At 45.7% G+C, this 25,774-nt stretch overlaps 1 protein-coding gene across 1 annotated transcript in view; it reads left to right on the top strand.

Annotated features, from left to right (window-relative positions):
* Positions 1-25,774, top strand: part of LOC115646112 (dynein heavy chain 5, axonemal-like) — a 297,132-nt gene that overhangs the window by 15,488 nt on the left and 255,870 nt on the right. The window contains exons 8-13 of the mRNA XM_030551608.1: positions 6,527-6,628; positions 19,363-19,549; positions 21,093-21,258; positions 21,362-21,455; positions 23,814-23,912; positions 24,602-24,783. Of these exons, the coding sequence (XP_030407468.1) occupies positions 6,527-6,628; positions 19,363-19,549; positions 21,093-21,258; positions 21,362-21,455; positions 23,814-23,912; positions 24,602-24,783 (830 nt within the window). The remainder of the gene's footprint in view (positions 1-6,526; positions 6,629-19,362; positions 19,550-21,092; positions 21,259-21,361; positions 21,456-23,813; positions 23,913-24,601; positions 24,784-25,774) is intronic.

The following is a 25,774-nucleotide window of genomic DNA, read 5'->3' on the forward strand; positions in this document are numbered from 1 at the left end:
AATAGATGCACCTTTAAAAACATTTTAAAATAGATATTCCCTAAAACTAAAAGCAAGATATAATCCAAAGCTATCCCTACCCTATACAGCAAAACACAATTAAAATCTTTCAAGACATTTGGAGGGATTGTCATTTTCAGGAAACACTGAAATAGCTTTATAAAGGGAATCCAAACATGCCAAATTTAACATACACAAATAAAAAGAGAGTCTGAGTCTATACCCTTCCGAACTATTGATACATTTATTTTTGTAAAAGCTGATGAATTCTGTTGCACAGCTTCTTTCCTCATTCATCACTAATGGGTTAGTGCCCCCCACCTATGGACTTCGTCGAGTGTTGCTTCTGGAGACTCCAGGACTATGCCATTCCTTCATCTGTGGCTAGCAAATTTTCTGCCTTTGGCAGTAGAGCAAGTCGGTGATTTAGTTTTTCCCAACTATTTTATTTTATTTTAATTGTTATTCATTTTTGTGCAGTCATGATTTATAATCTTCCTCCCTTCCTCTGCCTCCTCCCCTGGGTGGGGTAAAGATCAGTGTGATGGTCTCAGCCACCTGGATCCAGCACTGCAGTGCTTCCCCGCTGGACTCCTCTGCCTCCACTCGGGGATTGCAGAGTCAGACAGGAATGTCAGGGCCCCCTCCTGCCCCGAGGAACTGGGACTCCAATATGAAAACGCCTGATTGGCAACCTCTGAGCTTTTGGTCAGGGAATATAAGGACAAAGAGGACACTAGGAGGCAGCTTCCTGGGTAGTCCTGCAACAGACCTGGCTGGAGGGAGAAAATGTCACTGAAAGGACCCAAGTTTCCCCCCCACATACTGAAGTGGGTCTTTGACTCACTCAGGAACGAAGCAGGGCTCCTAAACTGCTCCTCTTCCTCTCACTGTGAATCGGGGGATGTCATAAACAGATAGCTAAGGGTTAATGTTCTTTTACCTGTAACAGGGTAACAACAGTAACCTGAAACACCTGACCAGAGGGCCAATCAGGAAACAAGACTTTTTCAAATCTGGGTGGAGGGAAGTTTTGGGTGTGAGTCCTTCGTTCTTGGTCAGTTCCTTTTCTCGGCTCTGAGAGTGATCTTTTTATCTCCTGGCTTTCTATTCTTCTGTTTCCAAGTTGTAAGTACAAGGATAGTAAGATAATAGGTTTATATTGTTTTTTGTATTTACATGTGTGTAGTTGCTGGAATGTGTTAAATTGTATTCTTTTGGAATAAGGCTGTTTATTCACTTTTTTTCTTAAGCAATTGACCCTGTATATTGTCACCTTATTACAGAGACTATTTTTAATGCCCTTTTTCTTTCTTTTTATATAAAGCTTTCTTTTTAAGACCTGTTGGAGTTTTTCTTTAGTGGGGACTCCAGGGAATTGAGTCTGCAGCTCACTAGGGAATTGGCGGGAGGAAGAAGTCAGGGGGAAAATCTCTTTGTGTTAGACTTACTAAGCCTGACTTTGCATACCCTCTGGGTGAGGGGGAAGAGAGATTAGATCTCTCGGTACTTGTGTTTCCAGGACTGGAAGCAGGGAATCTCCTAGGGTCGTCCAGGGAGTGGAGCCTGGGAGGAAGTAACAAGGAAACAAGGGGTGGGGGTTATTTCCCTTTGTTGTAAAACTCAAGGCATCTGAGTCTGGGGGTCCCCCAGGGAAGGTTTTGGGGAGACCACAGTGAGCTAGGCACTGTATAATTCCTGGCTCGTGGCAGCAATTACCAGGTCCAAGCTGGTAACTAAGCTTGGAGGTTTTCATGCTAACACCCATATTTTGGACGCTAAGGTCCAGATCTGGGAAGAAATGTTATGACGGGATTCTAATGGCACTCGGGAATAAGTGCTGCAAACCGCATAGAGTTTCGGTCACAAAAAGGAAAAACAATTGTGTCCTTCCCAAGGCAGCAATTTGTATCCTTAAATGAACATGTGAGAAGATCAGGGGTTAAACCCCTTTTCCTTTGCCTTCCCTCCAGAAGGAGTGTTTTCTGGGGCTTTTCTCCTATACATGGGCTCTCACAGTGCGCTGAATCACGCTCACCGTCCTTTGCCTCCCATAGTATGTCTGGCTTTGCAGAAAAGCCTGGTCCTCTTGTGCAGCCCTGCCTCAGACTGCAGCATAATTGGAACTGTGCCTGGCTGGCTCTCAACCCAAGGATCCTCTCTCTGTCACAGACAAGGGCTCGGGTTCAGGCAGCAGTGGAATGGGGATTGTGCCTTGTGATCAGCCATAAACCCTTGCTCTGCCAAGGAAAAGGGCTGAGCCTGAAAGGCAGGGAAAGGTCTCTATCTTGCTGACCACCCCTCATCTGTTTCACAGACTGGCTCCACAAGCAAAAGGCATATTTGAGCTGGTGTGTGACCAGAACAGAGGCACATGCGGACTCTGTTCCTACAGAGGTGCACCATCATGGGATTATAGAGGGGTAAATGAAAAATCTCTTCCTATGTTCAAAATGATCCTGATTTACTGAGTAAAGCCCTGAGCATTACTAGGTTGTTCCTGCAGTATTTACTTGCATGCTAGCCAGCCCGAGGGAGCAGGCAGGCAGCCTTTCAGGCTTCCAAAGATATCTAACAAGCTACTTCCCCAATCGCGGTATTTGGTCCATTACTCTTGCTTGGTTCGGCAGTCTCGAGGTCATGTTGAATAGCATACTACCTCTCCCCTGTAAAAAGCCAGGGGAAGTACCACAGTTGGACCACCAACCCCCTCCACACAACTGGCTGTACTCTTACAAGACAGGATGCCAGTGTCCTGCAAGGAACTCATTAATATTAATAAAACATGTTTCCTTTCAAGTATTATTAAATACACAGTTTCACATAGATGCCTCCTTGAGAACCATCATAACATCCAAATGAGGCCATCTGATTAAAACCAAATTTTAAAGTAAAAGTCATATAAAACCAAAGAAATGTTGTAAGTTTGGGGAGCCTAACACTGGTGAAGCTGTAGCTCTATAGGTGAAAGACACAGTCACACCCTCAGAAAGGGACTTCCTTCCGAAAGTGCCCGTAGACCATAAAACTGATGCCACACTGCACAGCAATTTCAGAGCTTCAGTTAAAGCTTTGCAAAGCAAAGGTTTTTCATATATTCAGTAAGGAAAGCCCACTTGGTGTAAACAAGTGTCATCATCTAGCATTATGATCCTGGCTTGGAGTGAGGCATCTTAGGTTCTGTCCTGGTCAAATCTTTGATGTGATTTGTGATGTGCAATGATTTCCAACTTGATGGGTACAAAGAAGCCATGTTATACTCAGGAAGGTAATCAGTCATCCTAAACAGATACCTTTTGAATCCAAACGTACAGGTGAGGAACCATTTGGGGAAACAGTAGAGAAATTAGTAACTGAGAATGCACAGAGACTTCAGTGTTTGTTATCAATGCCAGCACAGCAGTCCGACCAACTCCAATGGTATCCAAGAAGGGACTTTTCCCCTGGCAGAGGGAAAAATCAGGAGCAGAAGTTTCCAAAGAAATCTGGATATATTTTCCTCCAAAACAAAAAAAAATTGTCAGCACGACAAAGACAAAGAGCATTTGTATATGAGAATTCACAATTCCTGTACAAGACTCTTCCTTCTTATCCATCCTTTACACCTGCAGTCTTGAGAAATAGGTGGTAGTAATCACAGCAAGGGACAGGTCACAATTTACACACTTATACTCCATGTATAGACAATTTACCAATCTGTAGCCTGTCCTGAGAAACAGACCCATTCATTACTGGACAGCTGCTGGAAAGGATTTGTAGCTACCACTTCTTCAAAATCAAGAAGAGATTTTGATCCCAAAGCTGAGAGTTGCTCACAGGAGTCAAAACAGACAAGGATCTGGCCATAATTTTACCACGATGGTAGAGATTAGCAAAGAACCAAAACTTCATTGTATCAGTCATTTCCTGGCCATGGTCATTCATAGCCAGTTGTTTCCAATGGCTAGGATTGCTCATGTGTTGCGTTGGCTTCATTCCTGAGTGGATCTTTCAAAATGTGCTTGCAGAAATACCTTCTGAAGACATGGAACTATGTATTTGATGCAGTGCAAAATTAGGTATCATTCTCAGATCACATCCAAATATCCCTTTGTGGGTAGGTAAGTACAAATACACTGAAAGGCAACCCGATTTTTACTCTAGACCCTTTCATACTCTCTCTGGACACAAGCTTCCTAGGGTGGGGAGCACTCTTGGCAGACAAATTTCCAAAATCTCAGAGAATGAACTAGATAGTTCACTTTGACATCTCTATCAGTGGCATGTATGAACAACACCACCTCTCCCATCGTGTTCATATGGTATCGGAGTACTTGGCCATCGAGTCCAATATGTTGACTGTGACAGTGGCCTGTATCAGCTGCATCAGTAGAAGGTGCAAGAAACCATGCAGTGGGCAATTACAATGCCCTCAAGAGAAGAGAAGTCACCTACTTTCCATTAGAGATTGGCTTTTAACTGAGGCATGAACGTTTAGTGTAACCAGAGGTCAGACTTCTCTGTGGCACAGAAAATAGTTTTCTGAGCAGAGAAGAATCTGCAACCTTTCAAGACAGTTCACATGAAGGACACAGAAAACTCTACTGGCCTAGAAGATGCTTTGGACTTGCTAAATAGCCAAGGATCCCACACTGTAACTTCAGAAAAGGCCAAACCTCTTGAAGCAGGAACTTCTTCATCGAGACCAGGAACATCTACACTTAATAGCCTGGGCATCAGAAGAGAAGTGTAGTTCGGCATGGATTCTCCATTAACCTCAGATACAGTTTGGTATCCAAACAGGACCGGGATATTTCACTCACTGATCTGTTCAAATTTACATTTCGGGTGTGAGGGAAAACAGAAAGCTCTTTGGGACAGGGACTACCTCTTTGCTTGTGCAGTGCTCAGCAAAATGGGGCCTTGGACTCCAGATGCTGCCGTACTATACATACAATAATAGTCACAAAGTTCTGGTGATCTCAGCTACGCTAGAGTTTCTCCAGAATGGTTGGTTGGATTCCTACAACCGAGCACCATAAAAACATGGGTATCAGCCCTAACAGTGATCTGTGGGTAGGTACATTAGACTCTTCATTTGAGTATCATAAATGCCATGATTAATCAGAATGACAGATTAGACAAGCCTATGACTAGCCTTTCTAGTCCCCATTACCTCCAAAAACAGATTTTGGAATTAATTCCTGTATCTATACAAGAACAATGTTGTTGTTGTCATGAGCAAAAGGTGGTGGTTAAAGCATTCTGCCCATGGTAAGTTCTTTGCACAATTCCTGCAAAGTAGTTCTCTCGTCATTTTGTTCTAACCCTTGATGCTGATTTGATAGGCTGTGACATAAATGAGCATTGCTAGTTTGCTGTTCATCTCATTCCATCCAAAATGTCAAGGTCGTAGGGCCTCAAAGTAGCTTCATGCAAGATGTTACAATCCTGCATCAGTTGACATGCTAGGCATCGGGGAAAGTATTTGCAGAAATCCTTTGGGCATTGGAGAAGAAGTGTACAAGCCTCACCTGAGAGTTGCAGAATAAGTCTCCATTTCTCTGGAGAGGCATCCTTTGGTAGGAAGGTGCTACTAGGTTGGTTCCTGCATGACTGCTTTGTGTACAAAGATCTTGCTTTATATGTGGGGGAACGTCCATTCCGGCCTGCGTTTCTACTATAATAATAATAATAATAATAATTAAAACACTGCTTATCTTTCCCCTTTTACTTCTTTGAATCGCTGCCTGCTACTTCCTATTAATGATGAATGAGGAGAAAAGCTATCCACCAGAATGAGAAATTTCTTACCTGATCATTTTATTTCTGTCAGCAGCTTCTCTCTGAGTTCAATCCATCCTAGCAGTGTGGTAAATGACAAGAATATTTTTTTTCTGTACAGAAAGATTTAGACATATAATTCTCTTAAGGTTTATCATGGGTTTCACTCACCACTGTGGCACCTCCTGCTGGCTGTCTCGGGGATTAGCACTGCTAGCCAGTGTGCCCTTTCCTGGCGGTGCCTCTCTCATCCTTGTCACTGCCTGCGAACCTGCCTCAGTTCAAATACTGCAGCATCCTCTTCGTGACTTAACTCTCCCGTATCACTATTCCCTGCACAGCCTCTGTAGGCTGCTTTTAACCCCTTCTCTGCCAGTGTAGGGCAGATACCCCATCACAAGTTTATTTAATATATTATATCAAGTTATTGTCTTAATGCTAACAGTTGGTTGCTGGAGCATCTCTATCTTTAGAAAAACTCTTCTGGTGACTTGAGGTGAAGGGTGTGTCTTAGTCCTGGAGCCTCCAGCAACAACACTGAACTGCCTCCAAATTCCATAGTGGAGATCATGAACATGTTAGTGATGAATGATGAGAGAAGCTGCTAACAGACTATTATTAAGTAAGAAATGTCTCATTCCTAAAATTTAGGTTGTAGTCTATTTACATCCATCTTAAATGTGCCTGAAGTTCACTCAGTTGGTCACAAAACTGCAGAAGTTTCATTTAAATGCATTCTGCTAACTATTTTTTCCCCCCGAAGGAGGTGAATTTTGGAATGTTTGATTGTACTAATGGAAATATCCTTCAGGGCCTGGAAATTTTCTTGGCCCAAATCATGGTACCAGCACTTAAATCTCAGCAGGTAAATTATCAGTATCTTTTTCTTAACAAACTTATTTTGAGTTATGTCTAATAGCTGTTTCTATCTCAGTTGTAAATCAGATGAACTAAAACAAAAGTGTCTGCCAAGGGAACAGAGAATGATATAAAAGTCTATATTAGGATATGCACAGGTCCTTCCATATTTATCTGGGAGTCAGAAATTCATATTTCATATTCATTGTTCATATTTAAAAATACTATGACTTAAAATAGCATAATAAGGTAAGCATGATAAAGTAAGAGCATAACAGTGAGTGTGATGCTAGGGTAAGCTCGAGTAAAAAGAAGCATCAATTTCTCTTCGTTGCAACATAGTCAGGCCCATGATTTAATCCAGAGATGTGTACAGTTAGAAGGTCTTCAGCACTTAAGCACACCCTGCAAGCCCCAGGCCACTGGAATTTTCCTGGTTTTGTGGGGCTGTACAGGGGTTCTGATTTGGTCTGTTGAAACTAGAGATGGGACCAAATTAAAACCCAACATCTGAATATCTTCAGATTTTGCAGCTTGGGCCTTGTCTCTAGTAGAAACTGAGAGATTCCCCCTTCCCTCCAGCCCCGGTTTCATTAGAGCCAATTAAGTGGACATTCTGGCCACCTCGCCACACCTGCACTCTGCTGCTTCTTTCCTTTTGCCTCATCCACGCATACTCCTGTTGTCTTGCCTCCCTTGTCCTTGTAGCTCAATATGCCCTTATCACAATGCAGTATTGTGTCCATCTTCAGCAGGGACATAGCCGAGTGGGATTGCCAAAGCTCCAGCCCCTCCAAAGTAATTTGGTGGTACGTGGTCCAGATGCTGCTCTTTTGATTTTCTTTCATACTGAAGTAGGAAGAAAGATTAGTATCCAACTTCCTCTCTTCAAAGGGAGCTATTGTTCTGGAGTCAAGCTGAAAAGAAAACCTAACAAGTCACCTTGAGAGAGAGAACTCAGAGCGACATTTCATTACCATGAGGTCTTTGTGCTCATTTGTCTCCTCTGCAGCCTTTTGTCTCACCTGCCAAGGCTCTGAGCGTGGGCCAACCGAATTTCTTTCAACAGCAGTTGCAGTCAGAAGCATAGATGTCATTTTCCTTATAATTTTGTGTCCTTGCCATAATGCTTTGTTAGACAGTTGACTCTGATACAAGACAACTCCGTTTTGACTACCACTATAACTACACAGAGCTGCTAAATGCAGTGTTGCCAAGTCTCATAATTTTACTCATGACTTTCACAGTATTTGTTGTTTTTCTTATAACCTCAGCTGTTGGAATCAAGAGATTACATGAGAATGTCAGCTGTCATTATGTAAAAAATAAGATTTTTACTAGAGCTGTGAATTAATCACAGTTAATTAAAATTAATTGCGATTAATTGCAGTTTTAATCACACTGTTAAACAATAGACTACTAATTGAAATTTTATTAAATATTTTTGGATGTTTTTCTGCATTTTCAAATATATTTATTTCAGTTACAACACAGAATACAAACTGTACAGTGCTCACTTTATATTATTTTTTTACAAACATTTGCACTGTAAAAATGATAAAAGACAGTATTTTTCAGTTCAGCTCATACAAGTACTGTAGTGCAATCTCTTTATCATGAAAGTGCAACTAACAAATGTAGATTTTTGTTGTCACATAACTGCACTCAAAACCAAAACAACGTAAATCTTTAGAGCCTACAAGTCCACACAGTCCTACTTCTTCAGCCAGTCGCTAAGACAAACAAGTGTGTTACATTTATAGAAGATAATGCTGCCCTCTTCCTATTTACAATGTCATCTGAAAATGAGAACAGACATTTGCAATGCACTTTTGTAGCCAACATTACAAGATATTTACGTGCCAGATTTGCTAAACATTCATATGCCCCTTCATGCTTCAGCCACCATTCCAGAGGACGTGCTTCCATGATGATGAGGCTCATTAAAAAAAAAGTGTTAATTAAAATTGTGACTGAACTCCTTGCGGGAGAACTGTATGTCTCTGGCTCTATTTTACCCTCATTTTGCCATATATTTTGGATGATGACTCAGCATGTTGTTCATTTTAAGAATACTTTCACTGCAGATTTGACAAAACACAAAGAAGGTACTAATGTGAGATTTCTAAAGATAGCTACAGCACTTGACCCAAGGTTTAAGAAAAGACAGTTACTCACCTTTGTAACTGTTGTTCTTCGAGATGTGTTGCTCATATCCATTCCAAGTAGGTGCGTGCGCGCCGCATGCACGTTCTTCGGAGACTTTTTACCCTAGCAACACTCGGTGGGCCGGCAGGTCGCCCCCTGGAGTGGCGCCGGTATGACGCCTGATATATACCCCTGCCGGCCCATCCGCTCCTTAGTTCCTTGTTGCCGGCTACTCCGACAGTGGGGAAGGAGGGCGGGTGTGGAATGGATATGAGCAACACATCTCGAAGAAAAACAGTTACAAAGGTGAGTAACCGTCTTTTCTTCTTCGAGTGCTTGCTCAAATCCATTCCAATTAGGTGATTCCCAAGCCTTACCTAGGCGGTGGGGTCGGAGCGAGACATTGCAGAATGTAAGACGGCTGAGCCGTAGGCGGCATCGTCTCTAGACTGTTGGACCAATGCGTAGTGCGATGCAAACATATGGATGGAAGACCAGGTGGCTGCGCGGCAGATGTCCTGTATGGGAACATGGGCCAAGAACGTGGCAGATGAGGTTTGAGCCTGAGTAGAGTGGGCAGTGAGATGGCCCAACTGAGCATGAGCCAAGTCATAGCAAGCCCGATGTAACCCAAGATGCAATACGCTGGGAGGAGATTGCCATGCCCTTCACACGTTCCGCCACCGCCACGAATAGCTGAGGTGAGCGCCGGAAGGGCTTGGTCCTCTCGATGTAGAAGGCGAGAGCCCTTCGGACATCGAAAGTATGGAGCTGTTGTTCTCGTCGCGATGAATGCGGCTTTGGACAAAAGACTGGCAGGAAGATGTCCTGGTTAACGTGAAAGGCGGAGACGACCTCAGGGAGGAATGCCGGGTGCGGTCGCAGCTGTACCTTGTCCTTATGGAACACAGTATGTGGAGGATCCACAGTCAATGCATGAAGCTCCGAGACTCGTCTAGCCGAGGTGATAGCGACTAGGAAAGCTGTTTTCCAGGACAAGTACAGCAGTGAGCATGTGGCCAAAGGCTCGAAAGGGGGCCCCATGGGCCTGGTTAAGACGAGGTTCAGGTCCCAGGCTGGGATAGGCCATTTGACCTGTGGGTATAGTCGCTCCAAGCCCTTGAGGAATCTGGAAACTATAGGGTGGGAAAAAACGGAACTGCCAGCTTCCCCCGGATGCAAGGTGGATATAGCCGCAAGATGTACTCGCAGAGAGGAGATCGCCAACCCCTGCTGTTTGAGAGACCACACATAGTCCAGGATAGTGGGGACTAATGCAGAATGCGGAGAATGGCCGTGCTGGTTACACCAGTGGCAGAAGCGCTTCGATTTTGCGAGGTATGTCGAGCGCGTGGAGGGCTTCCTGCTCCCCAGCAACACCTGCTGTACTGCGGCGGAACAGTGCAACTCAGACTGGTTTAACCAGATAGGAGCCATGCAGTCAGATGAAGGGACTGTAGGTCCGGATGGTGCATCCTGCCGAAGTCTTGTGTGATCAGGTCTGGCCAGAGTGGCAGGGGAATTGGGTCTGCCAGGGACAGGTCGAGCAGCATGGTGTACCAGTGCTGCCTCGGCCAAGCCGGAGCGATCAGGATAAGGCGGGCTCTGTCCCTTCGGAGCTTGAGCAGGACTCAGTGGACGACAGGGAATGGTGGAAAGGCGTAACAGAGGCGGCTCGTCCACGGAATCAGGAACGCGTCCGACAGGGAGCCCAGGGAGCGACCCTGTAGGGAGCAGAACACCTGGCATTTCCTGTTCATTCTGGATGCAAACAGGTCTATGTGGGGAAAGCCCCACCTCCGGAAAATCGAATGGAGAACGTCCGGACGGATTGACCATTCGTGTGATAGGAAGGACCTGCTCAGGTGATCTGCGAGGGTGTTCCATACCCCCGGGAGAAAGGAGGCCACTAGATGTATGGAGTGGGCTATGCAGAAGTCCCACAGCCGTATCGCTTCCTGACACAGAGGGGAGGACCGGGTCCCGCCCTGCTTGTTGATGTAATACATGGCCGTTGTGTTGTCCGTGAACACCGCAACACAACGGCCGTCTAGATGGTGCCGAAACGCTTGGCATGCCAGCCGGACTGCTCTCAGCTCTCGCACATTGATGTGGAGCGTCAGCTCCCGGGGTGACCAAAGGCCTTGGGTGCGCAGGAGCCCTAGGTGGGCACCGCAGCCGAGCGAGGACGCGTCCGTTGTTAGGGACATGGAGGGCTGGGGAGGATGAAACGGCAGGCCCGCACCCACTTGGGATGACGTCTTCCATCAGTTGAGGGAGCCTAGAACATCCGGCGAAATTGTAAGGATTATGTCTATGGCGTCCCTGCCCGGCCGATAGACCGAAGCGAGCCAGGTTTGCAGAGGGCACATTCACAGTCTGGCATGCCTTGTGACGAAAGTGCATGCAGCCATGTGCCCCGGGAGAGCAAGGCAAGTACGAGCAGAAGTGGTTGGAAAGCTCTGAAGACTTTCAACAAGGGAGACTATGGCTTGGAACCGGTGCAGGAGCAAACTGGCAGTTGCAAGGTTGGAGTCCAGCATTGCCCCGATAAATTCTATCCTCTGCGTAGGCACCAGGGTGGATTTGTCCAAATTGATGATCAAGCCTAGACGCACAAACAGCTCCCTGATGATGGCAACATGGCTGATCACTTGTGCCTCCGAAGTCCCTTGGATAAGCCAGTCGTCGAGGTAAGGGAAGACGTGTATATGACGACGGCGCAGGGAAGCAGCGACGACCGCCATATACTTCATGAAGACCCGAGGGGCCGAGGAAAGACCAAAGGGAAGGACAGTAAACTGGTAGTGACCCTGATTTACCACAAAGCGCAGATACCTCCTGTGCGGGGGATAAATTGCAATGTGGAAATATGCGTCCTTCATGTCAAGAGCGGCGTACCCATCTCCGGGATCCAGCGAAGGAATGATGGTTCCTAGGGATACCATGCGGAACTTGAACTTTTTGATGAATTTGTTCAGTCCTCGCAGGTCCAGGATGGGCCAGAGGCCCCCTTTTGTCTTGGGGATTAAGAAATATCGGGAATAAAACCCCTTGCCCCTTAACTCCTCTGGTACTTCCTCTATAGCTCCGATCGAGAGGAGCTTGCGAACCTCCTGAATGATGAGTTGCTCGTGAGAGGGGTCCCTGAAGAGGGATGGGGGGGAGGGGGAGAAATAAACTGAAGACGGTATCCAAGCTCCACCGTAGGACCCAACGATCTGTGGTCAGCTGGGCCCACGCTGGAAGGAACGGGGAAAGGCGGTTGTAAAAGTGAAGAGGATCCAGGGAGGGAATTGGTACACTGCTCTCGGGCACACCCTCAAAAGTTTGCTTTGGGTTCTGGTGGAGGTTTGGTGGGACCGGAATTGTTGCCCCCTTGAGGTCCAGACTGACGTCTGCGGGTAGTATGGCCTCGTTTTTGGGCAAGATCCTGTCTTGGCCGAGGCGGGGGGTAAGGGCGCTGAGGTTGGGAGCGGAAGGACTGTCTCTGAGTCTGGGGTGTATGCATTCCCAGTGAATGCATAATAACCTGGTTGTCCTTCAGACTCTGTAGTCTGGGGTCTGTCTTTTGCGAGAATAGACCTTGTCCATTGAATGGCAAGTCTTGAATGGTGTATTGTAGCTCAGGCGGTAGGCCAGACACTTGCAACCAAGATATGCGGCGCATAGCTATGCCAGAGGTGACCGTTCTGGCTGCAGAGTCGGCAGCATCTAAGGAGGCTTGTAGTGAGGTTCTCACCACCCTCTTCCCTTCCTCTAGGAGAGCTGTAAACTCCTGACGGGAGTCCTGGGGAACCAACTCGGTAAACTTGCCGACAGCTTCCCAGGTGTTATAGCTGTAGCGGCTTAAGAGGGCCTGTTGGTTCGCCACATGGAGCTGAAGGCCTCCAGCAGAGTAGATTTTCCGGCCCAGCAAATCCATGCGCCTGGCCTCCCTAGATTTTGGCGCGGGGGCTTGTTGGCCGTGGCGCTCCTGTTCGTTGACTGATTGTACCACAAATGAGCAGGGGACGGGGTGTACGTAGAGGTACTCATACCCCTTGGATGGCACCATGTATTTTCGTTCTACTCCCCTGGCTGTGGGTGGGATGGAAGCCGGGGACTGCCAGATGGTGTCTGCTCTGGCTTGGATCGATCTGATGAAGGGGACTCATAGACTCTAAGAGTGGAAGGGACCTCGAGAGGTCATCGAATCCAGTCCCCTGCCCTCATGGCAGGACCAAATATTGTCTAGACCCCCCTAATAGACATTTATCTAACCTACTCTTAAATATCTCCAGAGATGGAGATTCCACAACTTCCCTAGGCAATCTATTCCAGTGTTTAACTACCCTGACAGTTAGGAACTTTTTCCTAATGTCCAACCTAAATCTCCCTTGTTTAAGCCCATTGCTTCTTGTTCTATCATTGGAAACTAAGGTGAACAAGTTTTCTCCCTCCTCCTGATGACACCCTTTTAGATACCTGAAAGCTGCTATCATGTCCCCTCTCAGTCTTCTCTTTTCCAAACTAAACAAACCCAATTCCTTCAGCCTTCCTTCATAGGTCATGTTCTCAAGACCTTTAATCATTCTTGTTGCTCTTCTCTGGACCCTCTCTAATTTCTCCACATCTTTCTTGAAATGCGGTGCCCAGAACTGGACACAATACTCCAGTTGAGGCCTAACCAGCGCAGAGTAAAGCGAAAGAATGACTTCTCGTGTCTTGTTTACAACACACCTGTTAATGCATCCCAGAATCACGTTTGCTTTTTTTGCAACAGTATCACACTGTTGACTCGTATTAAGCTTGTGGTCCACTATGACCCCTAGATCTCTTTCTGCCATACTCCTTCCTAGACAGTCTCTTCCCATTCTGTATGTGTGAAACTGATTGTTCCTTCCTAGGTGGAGCACTTTGCATTTATCTTTATTGAACTTCATCCTGTTTACTTCAGACCATTTCTCCAATTTGTCCAGATCATTTTGAATTTTGACCCTGTCCTCCAAAGCAGTTGCAATCCCTCCCAGTTTGGTATCGTCCGCAAACTTAATAAGTGTACTTTCTATGCCAACATCTAAATCGTTGATGAAGATATTGAACAGAGCCGGTCCCAAAACAGACCCCTGCGGAACCCCATTTGTTATACCTTTCCAGCAGGATTGGGAGCCATTAATAACTACTCTCTGAGTACGGTTATCCAGCCAGTTATGCACCCACCTTATAGTAGCCCCATCTAAATTGTACTTTCCTAGTTTATCTATAAGAATATCATGCGAGACCGTATCAAATGCCTTACTAAAGTCTAGGTATATCACATCCACCGCTTCTCCCTTATCCACAAGGCTCGTTATCCTATCAAAGAATGCTATTAGATTAGTTTGACACGATTTGTTCTTTACAAATCCATGCTGGCTATTCCCTATCACCTTACCACCTTCCAAGTGTTTGCAGATGATTTCTTTAATTACTTGCTCCATTATCTTCCCTGGCACAGAAGTTAAACTAACTGGTCTGTAGTTTCCTGGGTTGTTTTTATTTCCCTTTTTATAGATGGGCACTATATTTGCCCTTTTCCAGTCTTCTGGAATCTCCCCCGTCTCCCATGATTTCCCAAAGATAATAGCTAGAGGCTCAGATACCTCCTCCATTAACTCCTTGAGTATTCTAGGATGCATTTCATCAGGCCCTGGTGACTTGCAGGCATCTAACTTTTCTAAGTGATTTTTTACTTGCTCTTTTTTTATTTTATCTTCTAAACCTACCCTCTTCCTGTAAGCATTCACTATATTAGACATTCCTTCAGACTTCTCAGTGAAGACCGAAACAAAGAAGTCATTAAGCATCTCTGCCATTTCCAACTCTCTCGTTACTGTTTCCCCCTCCTCACTGAGCAGTGGGCCTACCCTGTCCTTGGTCTTCCTCTTGCTTCTAATGTATTGATAAAAAGTCTTCTTGTTTCCCTTTATTCCCATAGCTACTTTGAGCTAATTTTGTGCCTTTGCCTTTCTAATCTTGCCTCTGCATTCCTGTGTTATTTGCCTATATTCATCCTTTGTAATCTGACCTAGTTTCCATTTTTTATATGACGCCTTTTTATTTTGTAGGTAACGCAAGATCTCGTGGTTAAGCCAAGGTGGTTTTTTGCCACATTTTCTTTCTTTCCTAACCATCGGAATAGCTTGCTTTTGGGCCCTTAATAGCATCCCTTTGAAAAATTGCCAACTCTCCTCAGTTGTTTTTCCCCTCAGTCTTGATTCCCATGGGACCTTACCTATCAGCTCTCTGAGCTTACCAAAATCCGCCTTCCTGAAATCCATTGTCTCTATTTTGCTGTACTCCCTTCTACCCTTCCTTAGAATTGCAAACTCTATGATTTCATGATCACTTTCACCCATGCTTCCTTCTACTTTCAAATTCTCAATGAGTTCCTCCCTATTTGTTAAAATCAAGTCTAGAACAGCTTCCCCCCTAGTAGCTTTTTCAACTTTCTGAAATAAAAAGTTGTCTGCAATGCAGTCCAGGAACTTATTGGATAGTCTGTGCCCCGCAGTGTTATTTTCCCAACATATATCTGGATAGTTGAAGTCCCCCATCACCACCAAATCTTGGGCTTTGGATGATTTTGTTAGTTGTTTGAAAAAAGCCTCATCCACCTCTTCCACCTGATTAGGTGGCCTGTAGTAGACTCCCAGTATGACATCACCCGTGTTTTTTACCCCTTTTAGCCTAACCCAGAGACTCTCAACTCTTCCATCTCCTATGTCCATCTCCACCTTAGTCCAAGTGTGTACATTTTTAATATATAAGGCAACACCTCCTCCCTTTTTCCCCTGTCTATCCTTCCTGAGCAAACTATACCCATCCACACCAACATTCCAGTCGTGTGTATTATCCCACCAAGTTTCAGTAATGCCAACGATGTCATAGTTCTATTTATTTATTAGCACTTCCAGTTCTTCCTGCTTATTACTCATACTTCTTGCATTTGTATATAGGCATCTAAGATACTGGTTTGATCTTGCCTCCCAGCTTTGCCCTGACCCTCCTTTCTCTCTGCCATTATAGCCCATGCTCCCTCCTGTTTCTGACCCATCTCCCAGGTCTTGTTCCCCACTTACCTGTGGGGTTTGCTCACCTGCCACCCTGGTCGGGGCTTCCGCCGATAATATGCCTACCACCGGATCCTCCACCTCAGGAACTTCCTCTATGGGAAGATTTATATTCTGGGCAACACGCTGCAGAAGATCCTGATGTGCTCGGAGATCAATTGGCGGGGGCCCCGATGATGATGTGCCCGCTACCGCCTCATCCGGGGAAGAGGAGGATGATAACCCAGGGATGAGTGGGTCTTGGACTGACGCCTCGTCCTGGGGGACCTCTGTGTCCAGAATGTCATGCTGCTCAGGTGCATGTGCAGAGTCTTCCTCCGTACCAGTGGGGAGAGGTCTGCTAACTGTGGGCTCTGGTGCACGGTGCTCCGAGTGGCCAGAGTGTGCTGGGCCCGTTGGGTCGCCCTGGGCTTCGTGATAGGCCCAAGGTGTCCAAAAAGACCATTGAGGTGATCCATGGTCCAGGTGGGCCTGCGTAGGAGGCGCTGTCCGCGTGTGAGGAGGCGGATGGGTGACGCGATGGCCATGGAGGAGCTGAAGTTGATTGGGCCAGGTCACTGCTCCCATAGAGCTCATCTCTGCGCGGTACCGGCGAATGGTACCGGGAACCGTGGTGGTATCGGGAGCGGGACTGGGACCTGCTACCAGCGCGGTGCCGGGAGGTCAACCGGTGCCTTATATTGTCGTGCCGGGATCGGCTGCGATAAGGACGTTGGTGCCGCGATCTGGACCAGTGCCGAGAGTACCACGACAGTGACCGGGATCTCGAGTGGTGCTGCGAGTATGACCGGTTTCATGGAGAATGGTACCGGGACTGCAAGCAGCGCCGGGATCGAGAGCGATGTCGAGGCCGAGAGCGATCGCGGGATTGGGACCAGGACCGACGGTGTTCAGTGGTGCCCGGTGAACATGGTCGCATGATGGTGGGCTTGCCCAGCGACTGAATAAACTGCACCAGCGGTGCCGGGGTTGGGGCAATTCGGGCTCTGTTAGAGCGATTAGGTCCCGCACCGCGGAGAAGGTCTCCGGCATGGAGGGCGCGACGAGCTCAACCACAGCGCATGCTGGGGATCTGGTAGGCACCGGACTCAACGGCTCCTGTGAAGCCGGAATCGACGGTGCGGAGACAAGCGGTGCCGCGGCGGTTGACGGTGCCGGGCGGTCCATCTTGGAGATACGCTCCGACTGTGGTGTAGCTGTAGGTGCCACAGGAGCCTTGTGCTTCTTGCTTCTCGGGGAGAGGGCCTTTATCGGTGCCGGGCGGTCCGGTGCGGAAGAGGCATTTGGTCCCGGTGCCGGAGTCGGTGCCGAGGATGGAGGAGTTAAAGCTGCCTCCATCAAAAGTTGTTTCAGGCGAATGTCCCGCTCTCTCTTTGTCCGGGGCTTGAACGCCTTGCAGATTCGGCACTTGTCCGCAAGGTGGGATTCGCCTAGGCACTTTAAACAGGAGTCGTGCGGATCTCTTGTGGGCATCGCCCGATGACAGGCCGCGCAAGGCTTGAAACCCGGTGAACTGGGCATGGGCCCCGGTACCGGGGGAGGAGAAGGGGCGAGCCCCTGATCCTTTTTAACTATATACACAACTATAAGAACTATTAATTTAAATACTAACTAGAACTACAGTAAAAGAACTATATACACAATACTATACAAACAAGCGAATCGCTAGGGAGGTGGAGAACAGCTAAGCTGTGCGCCACTGTTCCAACGACCGACATGGGCGGTAAGAAGGAACTGAGGAGTGGATGGGCCGGCAGGGGTATATATCAGGCGCCATACCGGTGCCACTCCAGGGGGCGACCTACCAGCCCACCGAGTGTTGCTAGGGTAAAAAGTCTCCGACGAACGTGCACACGACGCGCACACATCTAATTGGAATGGATATGAGCAAGCACTCGAAGAAGAACCTGAAGTGCCTTCCAAAATCTGAGAGGGAAGAGGCGTGGAGCATGCTTTCAGAAGTCTTAAAAGAGCAAAACTCCGATGCTGAAACTACAGAACCCAAACCACCAAAAAAGAAAATCAACCTTCTACTGGTGGCATTTGACTCAAATGATGAAAATAAATATGCGTCGGTCCACACTGCTTTGCATTGTTAGCAAGCAGAACCCGTCATCGGCATGGAGGTATGTCCTTTGGAATGGTGAATAAAGTATAAATGGACATATGAGTCTTCAGTGCATCTGGCCTGTAAATATCTTGTGATGTTGGCTACAAAAGTGCTATTCAAATGCCTGTTCTCACTTTTAGGTGATGTAAACAAGAAGTGGGCAGCATTCTCTCCTGCAAATGTAAACACACTTGTTTGTCTTAGCGATTAGCTGAAAAAGAAGTAGGGCTGAGTGGACTTGTAGTCTCAAGTTTTACATTGTTTTATTTTTGAATGCAGTTATTTTTTGTAGATAATTCTACATTTGTAAGTTCAACTTTCATGATAAAGAAATTGCACTACAGAACTTGTATTAAGTGAATTGAAAAATACAATTTTTTTGTTTTTTACAGTGCAACTATTTGTAATAAAAATAAATATAAAGTGAGCATTGTACACTTTGAATTCTGTGTTGTAATTGAAATCAATACATTTGAAAATGTAGAAAACATCAAAAAATATTTAAATAAATAGTATTCTATTATTGTTTAACAGCGTGATTAATCGCGATTAGTTTTTTAATTGCTTGACAGCCCAAATTTTTACCCAACTGTCGGGATTGGTGTCCAAGCCTGGCAGAACCACATAATGGCAATATTCTGGACTGTGTTGCCCAGTTGCAAGTCTGTAACTGGAGCTTGGGGGAACCTGGGTCCTCCTTGCTCCACTGGGTTCTAGCACAGGGCCCAGTAAATTGTAGTTCAAAATATTTGGCATGGGGTGGGATGCGCCTATGTCTGCAACCTGGGCCACTTCTTATCCTGGCTTCGGTTCCTCTGTTGGTGCCACTGGTTCATTTCAGAGTCCCCTCTGCAGTCCCCTGTGGTTGCGCCCTGTAAAGTCTTCCTCTCTCAGTCACAGCTTGTCATTGTCAGCCTCCATGGTTGAAGGGCCTGCAGCAGCCTAGCAGTGGGGCCTGATCCTGGCCACGTGGAGCCTCAGCGGCTTCTCGGCAGAAGCCTGCACTACACAACTGCTCTCCTTTGTGGTCTGACTAGACTGATCTGAGCTGCTCCCTTTTGAGCTCAGTCTCCACTGGCAGTATGCCCAGCAGAGGAGCTGGCCATGGCTTTCTGGGTCCAGAGCTGCTCCTTAACCTTAACCACTCCACTGCAGGGCTTGTACACCCCATCACACCGACAAACACAAAATTAGTATGCCCATATAAAATCCAGCATGCCAAAACACTGAGTAATATATTGTAAGGGGTCCTGTACTTGCCAGGAGATGATCTGATAGGAAAGACTTATCTCTAAATTGTATAGTTCTGTGAATAAGCAATGCTTTTTTAATAAACACAATACCTTTGTTTAATATTTTTTCTTGCATTAATCATTTTCAAATAATCAGCACTGGGGAGCTGTGAAAGAAGGCTTGAAGAACAGCCAGATACAAGACTTTCTGTATTCTGTGGATAAATTTGTGGGTACCTTGTCATCAGCAAGACAGAATTTAGAAGATAAAATTCAGCTGCAGAAGGTGGATATTGAGAGTTACCTCAACAACTTGCATAACCCTTCTGACTACATAACAGCAGGTCAGTAATCCCTAAAGGAGAAATATTGTGTGATCCAAAACAAAACATGGAAATGAGAGTATTTATGGGAAGAGAGATGTTCCATGTTCTTTATGCTGTTAGCAATGATTTCCCTTAAAAGGTTTATTTGTCCTCTTCCTTAGAGCTATATTTCTTCTTCTGCTTGATCTTAGAAGTGGAGTATAATTCCAAGTTTATGATCCTGAAAATTACTGAGATGTGATAAAATCAGCACTATGACCATCCAGTTCTGCAGGGTGAGGGAAGCTCAATAAGGTGGGTTTGGAGAGGATAGCATAGAAAGGAGGATCAGCTGCTACATAGGGAATGCTCCTTACTTTTGTTGGTCCTCAGGTACGCTAGGTACACTATGGCTCTGAGATCCATGAATTGGAAGGGGGCATAGCTGGATCAGAGGGCTTGACTTGGTGTATGGCCCCTCTCTACAACAGTGGCCTCCCCTTTCTGCCCCCCCCCCTTCCTTGTCATCACATGACATTTCAGTGTAAAATAATGCTGAGCCAATCAGCATTATCATATCCCTTGCTACATACTAAAACCCTCTTAATGGGAATGTTTTGGGCCAGCTGCCAGTAAAAAAAAAACCCCAAAAACCTGTAGCAGCAGGGCTACTTACTAAGGGATCCTGAATCACCGAGTGCCCTGCTCTCCAGTGGATGGCACAAGATCTGAAAGATTTCCCTCTGGATCTCAGGTAAGCTGCTCGTTTTAAGGGCCAGGAGCCCTGGTCATAATGCAGAGGGCAAACTCTACACTATCTCCGCAGATGGAACAATCTGAAAGACCTTTTGATTTGAAACATGCAGAGTTTTCTGGTCCCTATGTGGATTGTCTTCCACCTTTGGGATAATGTGGCCCTTTGACTTCACTGGAGGATGAATGGAAAGAGATGGCGGGGAAAGAGAAAACCCTTGTTTAACCACAAGTAGAGTTATTAACTAAATATGGTTAATGTATCAGTAGATTAATTTAAATTGTTAGTTAGATAGGCTTGGCATTTTTGTTGGATATGAAAATCCCACATGAAAAATGCAGTAGTATTCCAGTGCCTTTTAAGTATACATCTGATTTTGAAGTTATGCCTGTGCTAATGGGGCTAAAGCCTAAGGTCCTTGCTCAGTTTTATTTCATTTGACTTTGTTGGGAATTTGTGGAATTTGCCTGGGTATGGACTGAGCAAACCCCGCACAAGGACTTTAGGATATATTCCTAACAAATTAGGATTGCAGGAAATATACACTGTAGGAGCTCCCTGCATGGCAGTGTCCAGAGGGTAAATAGGTGGGTGGCAAGGGAGGGAAAAACAGTGGCAAGATAGAGGATCTGCTGCATGGATTCTCTAGTCATTTGTCCCAGGATTGGGATGAATGGTGGGCTACTTTGGACTAAAAAAGCCTTCTGAAGTCAGCTCTGCATCCAGTCTGGAGCCAGGCAGTGAGAATTCTTCTACAGAACGTTTAAATCTGTGTATGTTTCTTGGCATTTATTAGTAGAATGCAATTTTTGTCTTGTGGTTTTGAAGGCAGTAACATCGAGGTAATTGAGAAACTTGAGGGAGTGCTGATAATTTGGATCAAACAGATTGGACAAATTTTGGTGGAAAGTGAACAAATGAGAAAAGAAGCTGATGACATTGGCCCAGCTGCTGAACTGGAACACTGGAAATCGAGGATGGCATCATTTAACAGGTTAAAACATTGCATTATTTCTCCTGCAGGCTAAAGGACATTTTGTTTATAAACATGAACTATCACTTGAAAAAAATATTAACATTTATTCTTTTTTTCAAAGCCTTTTAGATGAGATCAAGAGTCCAAGAGTAAATAAAGTTCTAAGTATTCTTCAGGCAGCAAAATCAAAACTATTAAAGCAGTGGAAAGAACTGGTAATGACTGTGCTTTTAACAGAAATAATTTTAAGTCAATTAAAAACATGCTGCTGCACTTATGCTACATTTGGAAATGAACTCACATTGCTAATAATAGCTTGGGAATGATGGTTTTTATGTATTGGGCTTTATTCTCTCTTTGATATAAAAATGTAATACCAATTCTCTGGATTTGGAGTCAAGCACACATATCAGGGGAGCGGGGAGCAACTCTATCTCATACATTGCCAGTTACACAGATACCTACACAGGACCGTGGGATTGCCAGGAAGGGGATAGAGGAGGTATTCGCTACAGGCCCAAACTAGTTTCACCTAGGGCACTTACTACATCAGACATATAGACACCCGATGCAGACTTAACAATGCAAATTGCAGACAGTCCAGAAAAACAGACTCACAAGCCATGTGCAGGAGACCTGAGATTCAAAAGCCACTGAATGCACCAGTGGAGGAGATTATGGCAGACCTGCTGTTTCTGCCCATCAAGATCTTCTACTCCTTAAAGTGTGGATCTGCTTTGAGAATAGTCTGTGGAAAAATGGTACCTTCTTAACTAATCTTGCTGTGTGTACTCAGAGTAATTTCTGCTGACTTTTGTGGCAAAAATAGTTTTTGGTCTGTTATCCCTGCAGAACCAACACATGTAAGAGATAGTGAGCTGGATTCCATTTCTTCCTGTGCAGCATCAACAGAATTATTTATCAAGTTCAAATCAGTCAGACCTGTATAAGCTGTTGTAGACAAAACGGATACACAGATGTCACTGAGGGCCTGCTTTATTAAGGTGATAGTGTATAAGAAGGGAAGAAGCCAGTCTATTTTAGAGCCTGAGCTGGTTTTGCAGGGCTGGCAGTTAGAAAAATAAACTGTCTCTATGTACATTGAGCACATTCAATATTGCCAGCCCTGAACATTCAAACATTATGAGTCAGGCCCCCAAAACCATGATATTGGCTAAAAAATCATGAGATTTTACAAAGTGATAACATTGTGCTCTGTTTATTTGCCTCCTAGTTTTTGAGCTTTTAGGGATTATGTTTTCAAGATTCTTTTCTTTTTAAACAATGAGGACTAGAAATTTACTTTAATATATGTCAGCTGAAATTCTGTTGAACTCTCATGACTGCAGGAGCTGTCTTGTGATAAATTCATGATAGTTGCCAACACTGCTTTGAAAAATATACAGCTGAAAGGCAATAAACATCGGATCCCAGAATGCCATTTTTACACTTACTTTTCAGAGTAGAATTGCAGTTTAATCAGGCAAAACTCTGTTAACTTCAGTGAGAAGTTTTTCCTAAATTGGGATGTATAGTCCTGTCCAAAAGCTGCTGATCATCAGGTAGCAGTTATTAAATCTAGAGTGGGGCAGATCTTGCCAATTCTTACTCCAACAAATTGTCTCATAGATTTCAGTGGGAGTACTTTTATGAGTAAAGGTTTGCAGGATTGACCTCTATATTCATTCTTCTTTTAGTAACATGCATTGGAAAGGTAGTGAGCCCACAGAGGTCATGGGTGGGCAAACTTTTTGGCCCCAGGGCCACATCTGGGTGGGGAAATTGTATTCAGGGCCATGAGTGTAGGGCTGGGGCAAGGGGTTGGAGTGCAGGAGGGAGTGTGGGGTGTGAGAGGGGGTGTGATGTGCAGGAAGGGACTCAGGGCAAGGGATTGGCATGCAGGAGGTGTGTGCGGTGCAGGAGGGGGGTCTGGGCAGGGGTTTGGGGTGCGGGATGTGGCAGAGACCTCAGGGCAGGGAGTTGGGATGCAAGAGTGGCGGGGGCTCAAGGCAGGGGACTAGGGGGCTAAGGACAGGGGGTTGGGGTGTGGGGTCCAGGAGGGGCTCGGGGTATGGGCTCCGACCCAGTGCCACTTACCTTGAGCAGCTCCGGGGTGGCGGCAGCAGCATGCAGAGGGGCTAAGGCAGGCTCCCTGCCTGCCCTGGCCCCATGCTGCTCCTGGAAGTGCCAGCATGTCCAGCAGTGGCTCCTGGGGGTGGGGTGGGGCAAGTGGCTCTGCCGTGCGCTGCCCTGGCCTGTGGGTACCACCCCCAAGCTCCCATTGGCCGTGGTTCCCTGTTCCCAGCCAATGGGAGCAGCAGGAGGAGGTGCCTGTAGGTGAGGGCAGTGCATGGAGCCCTCTGCTCCCCCCCCCCAGGGCCACAGGGACGTAGTGCCGGCCGCTTCTGGGAGTGGCACAGGGCCAGGGCAGGCAGGGAGCCTGCCTTAGCTCAGCTGCACCACGGGGCTGGCAATTCCGTGGGCTGGATTGAAAGCCAGATCTGACCCACGGGCTGTAGTTTGCCCTCCCCTCACTTAAATGCTATTAATTTTAGTTGCCTTTTCCCTTTCAGGATGGTAATGTAACAAATGCTGCCAATGAAGCTAAAGACAATGTAAAATATTTATATACACTGGATAAGTTCTTCGGTCCACTTGGTAAAGCCTCACCTGTAAGTATTTTTTTTTAAATAAAGCATTTAGACAGTCTGAAACTTAGAAGAGAAAAAAGAGCTATTATTCCCAGTGGGAGAATGAGTCTCCCTTTCCATTTTCAAATGTAGTGCCCAAACAATTGTTGAGTTGAATGTATAGATTTCAAAGAACTCTCAGAAATGGAAAAATACTACTTCTCATGCAGGGCTGGCTCCAGGGTTTTTGCTGCCCCAAGTGGTGGAGGAAAGAGAAGAAGAAGAAGAAGAAAAAAGCTGCGATTGGCGGCACTTCAGCTTTACCGCCGCTTCATTCTTTGGCGGCGGATCCTTCCCTCTGAGAGGGACCGAGGGACTAGCCACTGAATTGCCGCCGAGGAGCCGGATATGCCACCCTTCCCCTTGGCCACCCCAAGCACCTGCTTGCTGAGCTGGTGCCTGGAGCTGGCCCTGTTCTCATGTAGCAGACGTCTACCATTGCAGGTGCTAATGCAGGGGCAGGAACAAATCAGGGTGATATTCTCCCAAGTCCCACCCACTGCTGGTGCTGAAAGGAACTGCCATTGATAGTAAATTGTGCAGAACTGTCTAATATGATTGTCCCTTTCGTTCCTTGTGTGCATCTCTTCAAGGTTTGCAGTAGTTTTCATATTTACTAGTTTTTAGGAAATTTGAATTGCTCATTTTTTCCTTTCCCTTTTGTGTCTTAGGCAGCAATTGTGGAGCACATACCCAGCTTAATAAACAGTATTCGTATGATTTACAGTACATCACCATACTATAATACATCAGAACAGATGACTTCTCTTCTCCTCAAAATCACTAACCAGATGATTAATACATGCAAGATATATCTAAGTGAAGGTGTTTTGAAAATCTGGGACCTGGACAGGTAACATGACCTCTTACTAGTTTTACCTTCTTCTTTAGTTAAGACTAATAGAAAATTCATAGGTTAAATATGAACATTATTACAAAGTAATATTGTGTAAGCCCTGATTCAGCCAAGTAACTAAGTTTTTAATTTTGAGCATGTGAATGCTTCCATTCACTTCAGCGGGAATACTCAGAGTGCATAATATTAAGCACATGTGTACGTCTCTGCTGGATCAGGGCTTATGCATATAGATTGCCATTAAAATGCAAATAGAACAATTAAAAACGCTAGTATTTTGTCATCATGACTTTCTTGAGGCAAAGCACACTCAGACAGAGGAAACTAGGAGTAGGAACAAAGAGGTTCTTTGGAGAGAAAACCCTAGGGACAGGCAAGCTGAGAAAGCTTAAGCTCAGGTTTGTGCTTTGTGTGTACTTAAGTCAACAATAAAGGCAAACACTACGAAGGGGTAAAGTTTGCACCATATTCAGTGTGGGTGTGTACTCTGTTAGGAGCAGAGTGGGAACTTGCTTGTACTGCTATTGCTCTGCACATGTTGCTACAGGGACTCAGTGTGGCGATTGTTAACTTTGCCAGATTTAATGGTGCCAATGTAGCTTCCAACCTAGGAAAGCTGGATCCACAGTAGGCTTGCAAGTTAAGTTAAAGCACTCTCGGATTTTTTTTTGGAGACTGTAGTTCTGTTCTCTCTCACTATGTTTCCTTTTGATTATTTATGATGGCTATTATTTGTTATCTTTTGTCTTGTACTTAGATTATAAACTGCTTGGGTCAGGGACCATTTTCCTGTGTTTGTACAGCACCTCGCACAGTGGGCTCCTGTTCCATGACTCTTAGGTGCTGCTGCAATACAACTAATAAATAATAAAAGGGAAACAGACAGATTAATGGGGGAATACAAGGGAACAATGAGACAATGTTGATTAGCATGATAGGCTGTGCTGTCAGAACCAGCTGCCTAATCATTGTCAAATTTTTTGTAGCG

This window comes from Gopherus evgoodei, chromosome 2, assembly GCF_007399415.2.
Source record: "Gopherus evgoodei ecotype Sinaloan lineage chromosome 2, rGopEvg1_v1.p, whole genome shotgun sequence".
Taxonomy (NCBI): Eukaryota; Metazoa; Chordata; order Testudines; family Testudinidae; genus Gopherus; species Gopherus evgoodei.